The following is a 17,240-nucleotide window of genomic DNA, read 5'->3' as shown; positions in this document are numbered from 1 at the left end:
GACAATCACTCCTATGAAGAGTCACAGTCTATTAACTATATCATCAAATGTTTACTTATTATTCAATCTTGCCTTGCTGATCAATGTTGTGGTTTAAAGTGTCTTTTTATATTTTATAATTTTTATGATCTAAGGAAAAACGAAAAATATAACAATTATATTTACAATGTAAAACTCATAAAAATACACTAACTCCAATCATGATTTGACAGACGATTTACTCCATTAATTCTAGTTGAAGTAAAAATAGTATATATAATAGTAGCTGTAACTTAATTTACAACAGTTTCTTGTTAATTTTGACATTTTTACTGGGAAGACTATTTACATTTTGATGTTGCTAAATAATAAGTATACTGCTTTACTTTTTTCTTATACAATTATAAAACTGATTCAACTGTTGGCATCTTAAATAGGTTATGCATATTGTAAACGATGATGAATTTTATCATTTCTTGCAGGTTGTCATATGAGGGCTCTTTTAAAAAAAAATCATAAGAAAGGTATTTAATTCCGATTGAAAATAACCCTACAAGAGATTAAACTGGTTATTAACTTTCCAATTCTAAATGAATTGAGTGTTACTAAGGAGGTAACTCTCTTAATTACTTGTCCACAAGTTATCTGGGATCAGTAAATAATAACTGCAACAATTGTTTAGTGATGTTATCAAGATTTTAATATGTATATTAATTCTTGAAGTAAGAACTACAAGTTAATAAATGTACACAAAGATTAATAAATATCTAAAAACAAAACAACTTTCTCACTGAGGTGCTTTTTAACATGAAAACATATCACATTCATTACAAACACTCAACAAATCAGCAAAAACAACCCATGTGACCTTTATAAAAAGTCATGTGATAACTTAAAATAATAACATCATGAACATTTATTCTACAGAATAAAAACACTATAATTGCATTTCACATTTAAATTTAACAAGTATCACTATTTAGAGCTAGCTATATAATTAGTAGTGTGGACTGTTTCAAAATGTGACATTTTTATTTAAGTTGTCGGCTGATAGATATTTGTTTTCATTAAAATCATGATCTGAGTTTGTAAAGAATACTACCCAAACTACTTAAGAAAGATGACTATGTAATATAACGTATACAGAGAAAACATTAATAAATTCTAAAAAGTTTCATTTTGATTTCACACATCTCTCTCATAACAATATACAATGTAAGTAACAAAAGACATTTTGAGACAGTCCAAGCAAAATGAACAAATGTGCAATGGAGAATAACATCATTATTTAAATAAGGCATCCATACTTTTAATGACCATGTGTTCACAAAAAACCAGCAGGATGCAAGTATAAATACAATTCACCTTTTCAGAATCTAAAGGACTGTGGCTAATCTCATTGTTCGTACACCAAAAAGAAAAGAACCTGATGTCATTGGTTGAATTTCCATTGTTTAGAACATTTTAAACCAATCACAAATTTTTGGTGTACGTTTTTGAAAATATTACACAGAATGCATTAGATTCTGCATAGGCAAATGATGTGCATTGTTAGAAAATAACCCTCATGGTTAGTCAAGGTTATCAAAACCCCTGTAGTAAGTAAATCAAATGTGTGAAAAAGATTAGAAAAAGGAGTAGCATGTAGGCATAACAAAGTGTTTTCCTTATTTCTAGTGAAAATATCTCATATTTCCTAACAACGATACAATATTTTTTCTGCAATTGAAATGCATGTTACCATATAACATTTAATGATATACCAAGTTATGACCATCAGCAGTGTTATAATTCAGATAATTCAATATTGTTTTTGTCTTTATATTTAGGATTAATTTAAAATATTATTTTGTCACCATGTGTGTATGTGTGTTTGTGCCAAGATTTCACTCCTGTACAAAGCCCTTATGTAAAAAATATTTAGCCCCCCTCCCCCCCAAGTGATAACACATTGTGCAGGAGTTCTAAACAGTCAGGTTCAGCTTTCTACTTTTGCTTATTCTAGTTCTAGCTTCAATTCAAAATCTCTATTAACTATAAATATTGTATGGTAGAATTTGACAAATCATATTCCTTATATATTGTAAAATTTTAGGAATCTGCAGCTATAAATTATAAAAATAACAAAATTTAGACCAAATGTTCAATCCCTTTTTTAAATTAAGTATGAAATCAATTTGTAAAACACAAAGAGAACTGTCAAAATTAGTTCCAGTTGAAGGGGAATGCTAATATTCTGAAAGGTTTTAATATCAAAGCTTGATTATCACAAGCCACACATATGCAATATGTTTCTGTAATAATTTTTAAGGAAAATTTGACATGCTTTCTTTTAAATATGCTGCATAATGCAAAATTGTGTTCTTTTGGGTTGTGTCGACAGAGTTATGCCACATTTCATTGAGTCCTCATAATAGTAAAACTAACTAAACAAAGTGCTATCAAGCACTGTAGAATAGATTGCTTTTGCTTATCAGGAAATTTTAAGTTAAATATGCATATGCATTGGCAGTGAAGTATTGTAGAAATTACGGAACAAATCAAAGATGTTAGTATTTTATTTTAATTCATTCAGACCTATGTCCATTTATTTGGAAAGAATGAAATGATAGAATAAAACAAACAAGGATAAAAATATACATTACACTATGAAGTGACTCACTTGACATAAAAAATAATACCAGACACAATCATATAGCTTGCTTAGAAAATGAGTGTTTATATATATGTATTATGTTTAAAAAGACAAAGTATTGATGTATATCGAGTTTATATAGTATAGATACCCCCAAACTGTAGTATAATTCTTGAATGGGTAAATGTCCACCGTCAAAATCAATCTTGACCTTTATATTATGGTCCACTTGACCTTTATATTATGGTCCATGACATTGTGTTTAAATTCAAAAAAGATTCTGTCAGGTGGAACATTTACTATCATCCTGAAATAAAAGAAACACCCAATTAAAACTAAGGGGAATAATTCTTGATCAGAAAAGTCACATCTTAAAATAATAAGTTAATTATAGAAGAAACTTCAAAGTTTATCTATCTAGTCAATTTAAATTGTCTATCAGTGCAATGTTTTTAAGAGAATTATATTCCTACTTATACTTCAAGTTAAAATATATATAATAACCGAAATGTGTCAATATTCTATTCCACATGGTGTATATTGTGTCATGGTTTTTTTAAGATATGCAAAAATGTGTTCTTCTGAGTTATTCTCCTTCTTCCTGTACTTATAATAGCAAAATAAACTAATCACTGTGCTTGATAGTGCTGAAGAGTAAAAATTGCTTTTATTGAGCATCTAACTAAAAATGTAATATGCATTGGAAGGCAATAATTTGATCTTGAGATAAAATTATAGTTGGTTCAATGATCTGGAGATAATAATTTAGTTGGTTCAACTACAATTATAACTTGAATATCTGAGTGTATATCTATTGAATGAATAGAATGTTGTTATCAGTGCACTATGTTTTGTCTATCTCAAACTAGTAATATAAGTTTGGAAAATAGAAAACTATCAAGCAAACCACATGTAGTCTTTGACTGTAAAAATGCATCTTAAACCCAAAAACAAAGAGGAGGGGATTATCATTATTCCAAGTAGATTCTCAAATGATTGTCACTGAATATTATAGTTACATGGTTAATTCTTGAACTTCATTGGTTTAAAACTATTTATCAACAACTGAACCCAGATTGTCGCAGATTGACATGTAAAAATTGTTTCCCACTCAACAATTTGTTTTCTTCTTGTACACATCAATTGATTGTAGTGTATGAAATATTTTATCAAATGAACAGCTGAATGTTAAACAACAGCTTTGTTTCAATATTTTTGGAAAAATAGTAACTCAAGAACTACAAAAGTGTCAACCAACTTTCAATGCATCAGAAGTGTTATGGAGAAATATATTGAGGTTTAAGAAAAAAAATCATGATTTTTGATACAATATCCTTAGCTACAGAATAGATAGGTTTTAGATATTTTTGGTTTTCAATGTTTTCAAATTTGTAATTGAATTGTAAGTCAAACATGTAAGAGTGTTTATAGTTAACACATGTTTAGTTATTTATAGTCAGGTCGGTTTGAATGGGGTTTAAAGTTTAATGCACGAGTCACAAAGTGAATTCAGGTAGTTTAAAGTCATTCAAGCCATTGCAGTTAAAGTGACCAGTAGCACTTTTCCATTTAAATAATATAACAATTTTATTTTATTTATTTTCAGATTTGTTGACCTTTAGTATGCGGTAACTAGTACCAGCTAAGAATGTTCAGTGTATTTGCACAAAAACATTGATTTCATTATACAAATACGAATAATAAAATGTGCTCTTGTCTCTGCAAGTGGCGTCTCCCATGTGAGAGTTTGTGGTTATTTGATAAATATTTTATATTCGTTATACTATATTAGAATTTAATCTATTCTATAATCTTCAAGTCAACTTTCAAGGACTATATATGTGACATAGAAAGTTCAACTTATTCTTCAATTCATTTTTGCACCAAAGGGAGATAATTTGGAGTGTTTTCAATGATAAAAACATTTTAAGTCATCTGGATACAAAACAAATTGATTGTTTTGGTTGATTTTTGTACCATATCATAATGTAACATCTAATAGTGTAATAAATAAAATTTCTAATGTAAAAACAAATGTTTAAATTTTTGTTGAAATGTTTGTACCATCAAGTCTCCTCAAGTGAACCAAGTTATCATTCCTCCAGCATTTTCCACAATGCACTGTAATAATACTATAACTATTGATACCGATCCTAATTTCTAATTTCAAACATGTCTCAGATTAAAAAAAAACACCAAAAATCATGAAATAATTAGATTTGTAAGAAAGTGACAATGCAAATGTATGAAAAAGATTTTTTTCATATGAGCTAATAAAAAAACATAGTCTTGTTGGGTCAGAGGGCTATTTGTTTCATTAAACTATGCACAAAAGTTAGTTTCCTTCACAGGCCAACTGATACAGAGTTCTGTCTAGGCAAACTGATACAGAGTTCTGTTCTTTGAACACAATTTTTTTCTAAATTGTGCATAATCCTAATAATCATAATAAAATCTCTGTTTTGCCTGATAGTTCTCTAACCTTTTCTCCCATCCCTTAATACTAAACATTTCAGGATGTCAGTTTGTACTATACTAGGTCTTTCTTTCTGAAGTCTTATTTTCAAAGTCCCCATCCATCAAATATTCTTTGATATAGCATCTACATATACTGTGGATTCATTAATATGGATACTAATTTTTGTTGATTTTGTGGGTGAAACAGGGGAACAACAAATTTAAATATTCAATGAAACACAAATTTTCTACAGAAATGTATGCAAACTTTTCCAAAAACCATGAACTTAAATATCCACAAATATGCAAGTTTTCCTCAATCCATGAAAATTGGTACCCCCCCCCCCCCCCCCCCCGAAAAAAAATAAATCCACAGTATCCCCATTCATGTCTAAAAAAGCCCTACATACAATATATATTCATTTACGTATTTAAGTAATTGCTTAAGCTTGTAATGCCACAAAAATGTCCAAAATAGAACAAATAATAGGAATTAAAATGTGTATAAATTTTAAAAGGTACAATGTGCTTAGAGCTAATCATAGAATTATGTGAAATTGCATAACTTTCGACATCTCAAGCAGTGATTAAAAAAAGTTTAAGGCTCAAGTAAATGAAAATCCTTTCTGTGAAAATTATTTAAAAAAAAATATTAATCAAAGATACATAAGCCAAAGAAAAGGTTGAATGTAAAACAATAAATAAATAAAAACATTAAAACTACCTGTAACTGTGTATTTATTATTATAAGTGTGGCACATAACTTCATGGGTATAGGTAAACATCAAATTCAAGTTTTCAGATCAAATTTCCTATATTGTTAAAGTCACTTAAGGATGTACTTTTTTAGGATTTTTTGTCAGATGTTCAGATTCCTTGATTTTTCTCCTAAGATACAGGGTAAAATATGTTGCCCATAGCATTTCCATATATAAGAATTCAATAGCTCATAAAAGGGCATTTTCCCAAAATTAAGCAGATGCTTAATTTCTTTTCTTTTGATTTGAGACCCCAAAAAAATATATGGTAAAAGTTAAACCAAATCAGTCATATCCCGCCAATTTAAACAAAATATCTCGAAAAGGATTGAGCGCCTGGCATAATCAATTCATATGTTTTAACTAATTTTCTGCCTTAATTAATGCTTTTCTCATTGTCTGCTCTATGGTCAGGTTGTTGTCTCTTTGACACATTCCCTATTTCCATTCTCAATTTTACTTTCTGACATAGTATCAATTTATAATTCAAGATTTTTTTAATTTCACCTAAGTACATCCTTAGTAGATATGAGAAGAAGTGGAATGAGTGCCAATGAGAAAACTCTCAATTCAAGTCACAATTTGTCAAATGTAAACTATAAAATGTCAAAGTACATCCTTCAACACAGAGACCTTGCTCACACCAAACAGCAAGCTATTATGGCTTGTATTAAAAAAAGTTAAGAAACCACGAAATTAAGTATCCACATACTACAATTTTTCCTGATCCAGTAAACTGGTCCTACGAAAACAAAATGAATCCACAGTATTTAGATTTAAAAGTTGATCACGTTAACACATGTGACATGGTGATGAAAGATTAGTATATATAATGCTTGATGATAATCAACAGTTACGTATAAAGTCTAAATTTGAATTATGTTGTATAAGTAAAAAAGGGAAATTTCTAATATGTATAAATACTACGATCGCAGATTATTATTATTATATCCACTGTCGAGTGAAGTAGTTGAGCCTTTACGTGAATGTCCTAACGTTGATGTTGATGAGTGATGACCAACCAATGAGGAGCTAGTAAACAACTTGTACCAGCCAATCACAATGTTTGTTAAGTCTAAGTGGTCCAGTAGAATTTGTGCCACTCCCATGAACACTTTACGGTCCATTCTGCCATAATCTCCCCACACAGTGACCTATAAATTAGAAAATACACACACATTAACATGGTGTTATGTGAAGATTTTCTCACTTACTATACCCAAGATCAAAATATAATTTTTGGCATCTAAACATCAAGGACAAATATGTCAAACCATTTAGCATAACCAGATGAAGCACAGCGCCATGGATAAATAAAGAATCTAGGAGTGGTAGCTATTGTGAATATTATGTTACAAAAAAATGTTACAGACAGACAGAAGGATAGAATTGAAAATCATCATTATCGAAATATATACCTGTATTTTATTATCATAAACAACATGCGGCTGTCCCAAGTCAGGAGTCTTGTATGATTTGTAATTTTATTCATTTATATATTTCGGAGTTAAGTATGACGTCTATTATAACTAAACTAGTACACATTTTTGTTTAGGGGTAAGCTGAAGCACGCCTCCTGGTGCGGAGGACAAATTGGTGGCCTTTAGCTTTTTCTGCCTTTTGGTCAGGTTGTCTTCCCTTTGATACAATCCCCATTTCCATTCTCAATCTTAAAATTTGAAAGAAACACTTGTTGAAGTTCTCAAGTTATTCCAAAGAAACAAGTTCCTTTTTCCAATCAATCAAGGAATTCCTGATTGGTAGAAGCATATTATGTTGAGACACAAGTAAAATCTTACCTGTAAAATCTTTCCAATATACTGTTCTGTAAACACTAACTGTTGTTGGTATAGAGGGTCAAGGGTCCTTCTAGCCACTATTGTCTTCTGTTTTTCTATACAGTTCTTGCCATCTATCAAATATACTTTTACATAGGGGGCTGAAATAAAAAAGGAAAAGTCAAAACTTTATATAAACTATCAAATTTTACTTATGGAAATTACCATTGATAATCTAGTTCCCCTGTTCAAACAAAGACTGAATAAAAGTTTATCTAGCTTTGAAACTTCAGTTTTTGCAAATTGCTATGCAGATGTCATTTTTTTTATTCAAGTTTATGATAAATAAATAACTAAGAATTAATAACTAAGTTTGCATTAAAAATAAATTTAGCCTACAGAAGAAATGCTATTGTCAAAAGTTGACACTTTGTAATTAATATTTTATTAGTTTATCAACTTTATGAAATAAATCCTTCTTCTACAAACAGAAACTTTTTGCAATAACTTCTACCAAAATTGTCTTGTTGCCCAATCCTTTATTCAAAATCCTGCATACAGAACTGATTCCCATATAAAACAGGCTAAAGAGATGTATATCTTTTACCTGGTAATATCTTTGCTCCTTGCTTTGACATCAATCCACGAGCCCTTATAACTTCCACCTCAAGGTGGCCTTTCCTATCATACAGGCCTAACTGTATCTCTCCTAGACAGGGTGATCCTAATACCTGTCTGCCAACTAGCTGGGCAGGACCCAGACCTTCAATAAACTCTCCAAACTGTCCCTCTGGTCCTAATCTCATCCCTGTAGGCAACCATACACTGAAAAAGTATAAGTAGTCTGTTGTAGTAATATTCAGTACATTTAGTACACACTAGAACACACCCGTTATTTTAGTATTAGTATTGTCATCTGATAAAGTCATGCCGATTATAAGATACACAGTTTTTCTCTGCTTTCAAGTCTTTCTGTTTGAACCCGTCGAACTGAAACAATAATATTAATTATTTGGAAAACAAAAGGTCCTGGAATGGAGTATTTTTTAATCAACAGAATTGTCCTATATAAGTTATAAATAAAGTTGAATTCTTTGCTTCGCTATTTTACGTCATGCCCACTAACAAATTGAAAACTGTACCTATACGCCTTATTTTTAGTCAGATTTTTAGTATTCGTATTGTTATCTTAGAAAGTCTTACTGATTAAAATACTACAATAGGTAACAATTTGACAATTTAGTAGTGTCAACCCTGTGGTTATGACCAGTGTATATAGCATATTAATCCTGAATACAACGTTTGGTGGTGCGCCTGTCAGATGCGGAACGTACAGATAAGGTAATAGGTAACAGGTGAATATACTATTGGTATCGGTAGCGGACTCGACCCGGAACTTCTTAATTATTGGCAATATTAATTACGTGGAAAACAAAAGGGCCTGGAGTGGTGTAATTTTTAATCTACACCTTTGTACTATATTAGTTATATATAAAGTTGAAATCTGTGATTCGTCGTTTTTACGTGATGACGGCTGACAAATTGGACCTCGTAATTTTAGTATTATAGATATTTTCATTGAAAATAAGTATACATCTACTATAAAATCGTGCTTAATGGTCATTCAAACACACTTCAAAAATAAATACCGTGAATTCAATTATTTTTCGTGTGTACAAATTTCCATGGATTGAGGTAAACTTGCATGTTTGTGGATATTTGATTTCGTGGTTTTCCTATAGTCTGCAAATAATCATTCATCAAATTTTCTAATTTGTTGAACATTTAAATTAGATGTTTCTCTGTACCCAGAAAATCCATGAAAATTGATATCCAACGAATAATTATAAATCCACAGTAATGATGCTCTAAATTTTTTAGACTTAAATGTTGAGAAAATCACTACTTTTGATCAAGTGTGTCTTTGTACACATAGTCTCTTTATTTGCCTTTTGTGAACATCAGTCATTTAAACCTCCCTTTTCCCAGGCCACCCACAATAGGCAAGTAAAGAGACTATGTCTTTTCTATCATCTGTTGGGTGTAGGCTTAGAAGAGAGGTAATATGACTACTAACACACTACCAATGTTCCCTATTCTATCATCTGTTGGGTGTAGACTTAGAAGAGAGGTAATATGACTACTAACACACTACCAATGTTCCCTATTCTATCATCTGTTGGGTGTAGACTTAGCAGAGAGGTAATATGACTACTAACACACTACCAATGTTCCCTATTCTATCATCTGTTGGGTGTAGACTTAGCAGAGAGGTAATATGACTACTAACACACTACCAATGTTCCCTATTCTATCATCTGTTGGGTGTAGACTTAGAAGAGAGGTAATATGACTACTAACACACTACCAATGTTCCCTATTCTATCATCTGTTGGGTGTAGACTTAGAAGAGAGGTAATATGACTACTAACACACTACCAATGTTCCCTATTCTATCATCTGTTGGGTGTAGACTTAGAAGAGAGGTAATATGACTACTAACACACTACCAATGTTCCCTATTCTATCATCTGTTGGGTGTAGACTTAGAAGAGAGGTAATATGACTACTAACACACTACCAATGTTCCCTATTCTATCATCTGTTGGGTGTAGACTTAGCAGAGAGGTAATATGACTACTAACACACTACCAATGTTCCCTATTCTATCATCTGTTGGGTGTAGACTTAGCAGAGAGGTAATATGACTACTAACACACTACCAATGTTCCCTATTCTATCATCTGTTGGGTGTAGACTTAGCAGAGAGGTAATATGACTACTAACACACTACCAATGTTCCCTATTCTATCATCTGTTGGGTGTAGGCTTAGAAGAGAGGCAATATGACTACTAACACACTGTATATTTAAACTGTACATTCTTCATTATTCGTAGGATACCAAATTTCATGGAATTTATGGTAATCCAGGAACCATGTATGAAAATATCCAAAGGATTACAAGTTTTGTATAGAGAATTTATGCAGACTTTTGAAAAACCTCGAAATCAAATATCCACGAAAATGCAAGTTTTTACTAAATCCACAAAAATTGGTACCCACAAAAATAAATGAATCCACAGTATTTTATATAGGGACTTGGATGGAGACTTGTCTCATTGGCATTTATACCACATCTTCTTAAATCTATCCATAGGTTTTTATCTGGCCTACTTTGTGTGAGGAGGGGAGTCTGTCTAATGAATACTTACAAACTATCAGAATCACTACTAATGCTCCCTATACTGCCATTTGTAGATTCTTTACTGGCCTGATTTATATGAGGGGGAGGGGCCTGTCCAATGAATACTTACACACTACCAGAATCACTACTAATGCTCCCTATACTGCCATCCGTAGATTCTTTACTGGCCTGTTTTATATGAGGGGGAGGGGGTCTGTCTAATGAATACTTTACACACTACCAGAATTCCTTCTAATGCTCCCTATACTGTCATAGGTAGACTCTTTACTGGTCTGTTTTATATGAGGGGGAGGGGTCTGTCTAATGAATACTCAAACACTACCAGAATCACTACTAATGCTCATTATACTGCCATCCATAGATTCTTTACTGGCCTGTTTTATATGAGGAGGAGGGGTCTGTCTAATGAATACTTACACACTACCAGAATCACTACTAATGCTCCCTATACTGCCATCCATAGATTCTTTACTGGCCTGTTTTATACGAGGGAGAGGGGTCTGTCTAATGAATACTTACACACTATCAGAATCACTACTAATGCTCTTTATAATGCCATCGGTAGATTCTTTACTGGCCTGTTTTATATGAGGGGAGGGGTCTGTCTAATGAATACTTTACACACTACCAGAATCACTAATAATGCTCCCTATACTGCCTTCCGTAGATTCTTTACTGGCCTGTTTTATATGAGGGGGAGGGGTCTGTCTAATGAATACTTACACACTACCAGAATCACAACTAATGCTCCCTATACTGCCATCGGTAGACTCTTTACTGGCCTGTTTTATATGAGGAGGAGGGGTCTGTCTAATGAATACTTACACACTATCAGAATCACTACTAATGCTCTCTATACTGCCATCGGTAGATTCTTTACTGGCCTGTTTTATATGAGGGGGAGGGGTATGTCTAATGAATACTTACACACTACCAGAATCACTACTAATGCTCCCTATACTGCCATCAGTAGAATCTTTACTGGCCTGTTTTATATGAGGGGAGGGGTCTGTCTAATGAATACTTACACACTATCAGAATCACTACTAATGCTCTCTATACTGCCATCGGTAGACTCTTTACTGGCCTGTTTTATATGAGGAGGATGGGTCTGTCTAATGAATACTTACACACTACCAGAATCACTACTAATGCTCCCTATACTGCCATCGGTAGACTCTTTACTGGCCTGTTTTGATATTCTGTTAGAGAGGTGGATATCACCAGAGGTTCGTACTTCCTCACTTCTTTGTACACTACTTCTCTTTTTACTCTCTGAAATAAAAAGTAATTTATGTAGTTAAAACATTTTTTTTTTTCCAATTTCAGGGCTTATTTTGCAGAATTTATTTCTATATAGTCACCTCTAAGTCTTGAAAAGTGTGCCTGTGTTAGGGAAAATTGTTTTGCCATAAAAATCACTGACACTTTTTTATAAATTTTTAATCACATTGATCCATTAGGCATGGTCCCTTTCACTGATATTCTAAAAGAAACAGCCAAACCTGGATAATATGACTGTTTTGAAACAAAACAAACAACAGGATTGACACCTAGTGTTGCTATGTCATCCAGTGAGCATTCTAGGGAATTGGATGCAAAAATGCCTTAAATAAATTTAGTTTAGTTTAAACATATTTATTTATAGTGGATTGGGAATTGGGAAACAAGTTTTGCAACTTATATTAATCCCTTTCCACTTTGCGGGTGTGAGTGCTGCCTTGTAGCGGCATAAGCCTGCTCTTTTTCGAAATTTACAAGGGTGTCTTTAACATACCAGAGATATGGCTCTCTCTTAACACGGGTCAGCCATTTATTGTCCCCTTCCGACGGACTATCATCGTTTCCTCAAGACCATACTCACAAATGGTGTCAAGGAAGAGACGAAAATTCAGTCCCTGAAATTTTCATCCCAGACAGAAATCGAACCAGGAACCTTTGTGTTAGTAGTTCGATGCACTAACCACTACACCACGGCTCTAAATAAATGGGGTCACAGATGATGTCCCCGCTAGCATATAAGGCTGTAAAGGGACATACCTCAAGAACTTTAAAAGTGACACTTCCAAAAATTGAACTTAGACTCAGTTTTGTGGTAAAAAGCATAATATATACATTTTATTACAAACTCAAGTTAAAGAACCAAAACAAAACAATTTTTTTTCATTTGTAAAAGAGTATAACCAAAGTAATCACTGTGCTTGTAAGCACTGAATGGTAAAGATTGCTCCAATTTATCATTATGAAGTAAAGTTGAATATTGCATTGTATAAAGCATTGGTTGTAGTTGATTCAACTACCATTCTGGACAAAGAAAGATAACTCTAATTTTCAAAGAAGACTTTAAAATATTTTTTGAAAAAAAAGGTTCAAAACTGCTTTAATCATCAGTGGAAGCTAAGACAAAATTAAACATTGAATTGTATAAAGCATTGATTGTAGTTGTATTTTGAAAATTGCTTGATTAATATTTTAAGAAAAAAAAATGGAAAAAAATGTGTTTGTAAAGAGCACAACTCTAGAACAGTAAAAGTGACAGCACCAAAATTCAAACTCAATCTGTATATTTTTTTGTAATAAGCATTGTGTATAATTTTCATAACATTTGGTTGAGGCAAACTTAAGTTAGAGAATGGAAACAACAAAAATAGTCAATATAACCATTTGTAGAGGGGCATAACTCTAGAACAGTAAAAGTGACACCAAACAAAATTCAAATTTGATCTGTGTTGAGTGGTAATAAACATTGTGTATAAGTTTCATAACATTTGGTTGAGGCAAACTAAAGTTAGAGAACAGAATCCAACTTTGGGACATACTTATGTAAGTATGTAAAGACTGACAATGGTAAAACTTAATGCCCCCTCTGCTGCGTAATTAAAACTTTTAAAATTTTGGGGGGAAAATTCGTAGAAAAAACAAACACCCACTCTAATTATTTGACTGCCTCCCATGCCCCCACCACTATCAATTTATATTTATAAACAGCCTTAAGGATATATCATACCTGCCAGCTGAGTAGCACTATTACTTTTCCACGGTAGATTGACAAAGTTAGCCATCTTATTACTAATACTTGTTCTTCTCCTTGATCGACCTTCAGTGACTGGTGCACTTAAAGCAGAGTCTGACAAACTGCCATCTGACTTTTCATATCCTCCTTGACCATCATTACTACCAGACCTGGCTACCTGTTGTCGTCGCTGCATTGTGGTAGACTTACTCTCCATCTTTTGGGTAAATTCACTAAAAATATATTGATAATTCTTTCATTTTAAAAAGGACTGTATGTTATATCAGGTCATAGTATAATTCTAAGAATACTTAGAATTGTGGTCATGGTCAACATGAACTTCTCATATATTAAGGGAATAGGATACAGTTACAGGGGAGGTAATGACGTTGCTAACGTAAAATGTTATTTTCACGACGTCAAACTGTGACATATCGGGAAAAGATGCATTTTTCGACTGATTTTTGGATTTTGTCTAATGCTTAGTCCGTTGCTGTGTGTGTTACATTTTAATGTTGTGTCAGTGTTCTCTAATATTTAATGCGTTTTCCTCAGTTTTAGTTTGTTACCCTGATTTTGTTTTTTGTCCATAGATTTATGAGTTTTGAACAACGGTATACTACTGTTGCCTTTTTTATCATTCAAACTGATTTAATTTGAAAACAAGTGCATGGACCCCTATTTTTTAAAACAACTTTTTGTTTCATTTTGCAGGGAGATTATGTGGACCAATATGAGTTATTTCTGAATAAAAAATGCATAAATTTTTAGAATACTTATCAAATATAGAAATTAATAATTATTTAACAAAAACAATTTGTGCTTATCTTTTAAAACAAAAAAGTTATGGCTTTCTTTCGAAAGTAAAAATACGGCCACAAATCCAAATTTTGAGTAAATATACAAAATTTCGACCTCATTTAACTAAAAAAAGTAGCACATGAAGGTATATTTTCTATTACATATTTGATTTAATCAGGCAAAAAAAAGCCTATATGGAAATGTTCATCAAACTTTAAATACGGGACCAAAACTGTATTGTATGCCCTTAAGTAATTCAATGACAAAAGAGTAAGAAGATCTAAAGACCAAAGCATAACTTGTCATATATTGACCCCATAATGATCATGTGTACACAGTTCTAAAGACCAAAGCATAACTTGTAATATATTGACACCATAATGATCATGTGTACACAGTTCTAAAGACCAAAGCATAACTTGTCATATATTGACACCATAATGATCATGTGTTTACAGTTCTAAAGACCAAAGCATAACTTGTCATATATTGACACCATAATGATCATGTGTACACAGTTCTAAAGACCAAAGCATAACTTGTCATATATTGACACCATAATGATCATGTGTACACAGTTCTAAAGACCAAAGCATAACTTGTCATATATTGACACCATAATGATCATGTGTACACAGTTCTAAAGACCAAAGCATAACTTGCCATATATTGACACCATAATGATCATGTGTACACAGTTCTAAAGACCAAAGCATAACTTGTCATATATTGACACCATAATGATCATGTGTACACAGTTCTAAAGACCAAAGCATAACTTGTCATATATTGACACCATAATGATCATGTGTCCACAGTTCTAAAGACCAAAGCATAACTTGTCATATATTGACACCATAATGATCATGTGTACACAGTTCTAAAGACCAAAGCATAACTTGTCATATATTGACACCACAATGATCATGTGTACACAGTTCTAAAGACCAAAGCATAACTTGTCATATATTGACACCATAATGATCATGTGTACACAGTTCTAATGACCAAAGCATAACTTGTCATATATTGACACCACAATGATCATGTGTTTACAGTTCTAAAGACCAAAGCATAACTTGTCATATATTGACACCACAATGATCATGTGTACACAGTTCTAAAGACCAAAGCATAACTTGTCATATATTGACACCACAATGATCATGTGTTTACAGTTCTAAAGACCAAAGCATAACTTGTCATATATTGACACCATAATGATCATGTGTACACAGTTCTAAAGACCAAAGCATAACTTGTCATATATTGACACCATAATGATCATGTGTACACAGTTCTAAAGACCAAAGCATAACTTGTCATATATTGACACCATAATGATCATGTGTACACAGTTCTAAAGACCAAAGCATAACTTGTCATATATTGACACCATAATGATCATGTGTACACAGTTCTAAAGACCAAAGCATAACTTGTCATATATTGACACCATAATGATCATGTGTACACAGTTCTAAAGACCAAGGCATAACTTGTCATATATTGACACCATAATGATCATGTGTACACAGTTCTAAAGACCAAGGCATAACTTGTCATATATTGACACCATAATGATCATGTGTACACAGTTCTAAAGACCAAGGCATAACTTGTCATATATTGACACCATAATGATCATGTGTACACAGTTCTAAAGACCAAAGCATAACTTGTCATATATTGACACCATAATGATCATGTGTACACAGTTCTAAAGACCAAAGCATAACTTGTCATATATTGACACCATAATGATCATGTGTACACAGTTCTAAAGACCAAAGCATAACTTGTCATATATTGACACCATAATGATCATGTGTACATAGTTCTAAAGACCAAAGCATAACTTGTCATATATTGACACCATAATGGTCATGTGTTTACAGTTCTAAAGACCAAAGGATAACTTGTCATATATGGACACCACAATGATCATGTGTACACAGTTCTAAAGACCAAAGCATAACTTGTCATATATTGACACCATAAAGATCATGTGTACACAGTTCTAAAGACCAAAGCATAACTTGTCATATATTGACACCATAATGATCATGTGTACACAGTTCTAAAGACCAAAGCATAACTTGTCATATATTGACACCATAATGATCATGTGTACACAGTTTCAAGTTGATATAATCACAACCTCATACTATAAAACTTCCTTAACCTGATATGTGACTGCCTGACAGTTAGACTAATGAACATCTGCGCCACTAATTGAGGAATTCTAATTTACAGAAAAATTAATCACACTTAGTACCCTGAAATATAACCACATACGTGAAAATGTCTAACCATCATACATACTTAAGTTTACGATATGGACTGAGCTAGAGAAGAAAACGTTACTATTACAGCCTATGGAGAAACAATTCACAAGCCATCATACATACCAAAGTTTACGATATGGACTGAGCTAGAGAAAAAAACTTTACTATTACAGCCTATGGAGAAACAATTGGGCAACAGACAGACAAACAAGAACAGAAACATAATGCACCCTAATATTTAAACATTATGATACATTATGTATAACTTTTGTTTTAGACATTTTTTCTGATGACTTTGAATTTAACTTTGAAAACTTTTTTCTTT

At 32.3% G+C, this 17,240-nt stretch overlaps 1 protein-coding gene across 13 annotated transcripts in view; it reads right to left on the bottom strand.

The window, feature by feature from the left end:
• Positions 1 to 656: 656 nt before the first annotated feature.
• The window catches only part of LOC139497258 (regulating synaptic membrane exocytosis protein 2-like), a 63,888-nt gene continuing 47,304 nt past the window's right edge, over positions 657 to 17,240 (bottom strand). For 10 of the 13 annotated variants that reach the window (XM_071285431.1, XM_071285429.1, XM_071285430.1 and 7 more), the window contains 5 exons: positions 13,821 to 14,059; positions 11,944 to 12,088; positions 8,215 to 8,432; positions 7,629 to 7,768; positions 5,716 to 6,983 (listed from right to left, as the gene is read on the bottom strand). In XM_071285431.1, the coding sequence (XP_071141532.1) occupies positions 6,753 to 6,983; positions 7,629 to 7,768; positions 8,215 to 8,432; positions 11,944 to 12,088; positions 13,821 to 14,059 (973 nt within the window). In that variant the 3' untranslated portion in view covers positions 5,716 to 6,752. Of the gene's footprint in view, positions 2,922 to 5,715; positions 6,984 to 7,628; positions 7,769 to 8,214; positions 8,433 to 11,943; positions 12,089 to 13,820; positions 14,060 to 17,240 lie in introns of those variants that run through there. The other 3 variants (XM_071285435.1, XM_071285437.1, XM_071285428.1) reach the window with 3 other exon arrangements.

The sequence above is a fragment of the Mytilus edulis genome, chromosome 12 (assembly GCF_963676685.1).
Source record: "Mytilus edulis chromosome 12, xbMytEdul2.2, whole genome shotgun sequence".
NCBI classification, from domain to species: Eukaryota; Metazoa; Mollusca; class Bivalvia; order Mytilida; family Mytilidae; genus Mytilus; species Mytilus edulis.
This window is presented reverse-complemented; position numbering and strand designations above follow the sequence as displayed.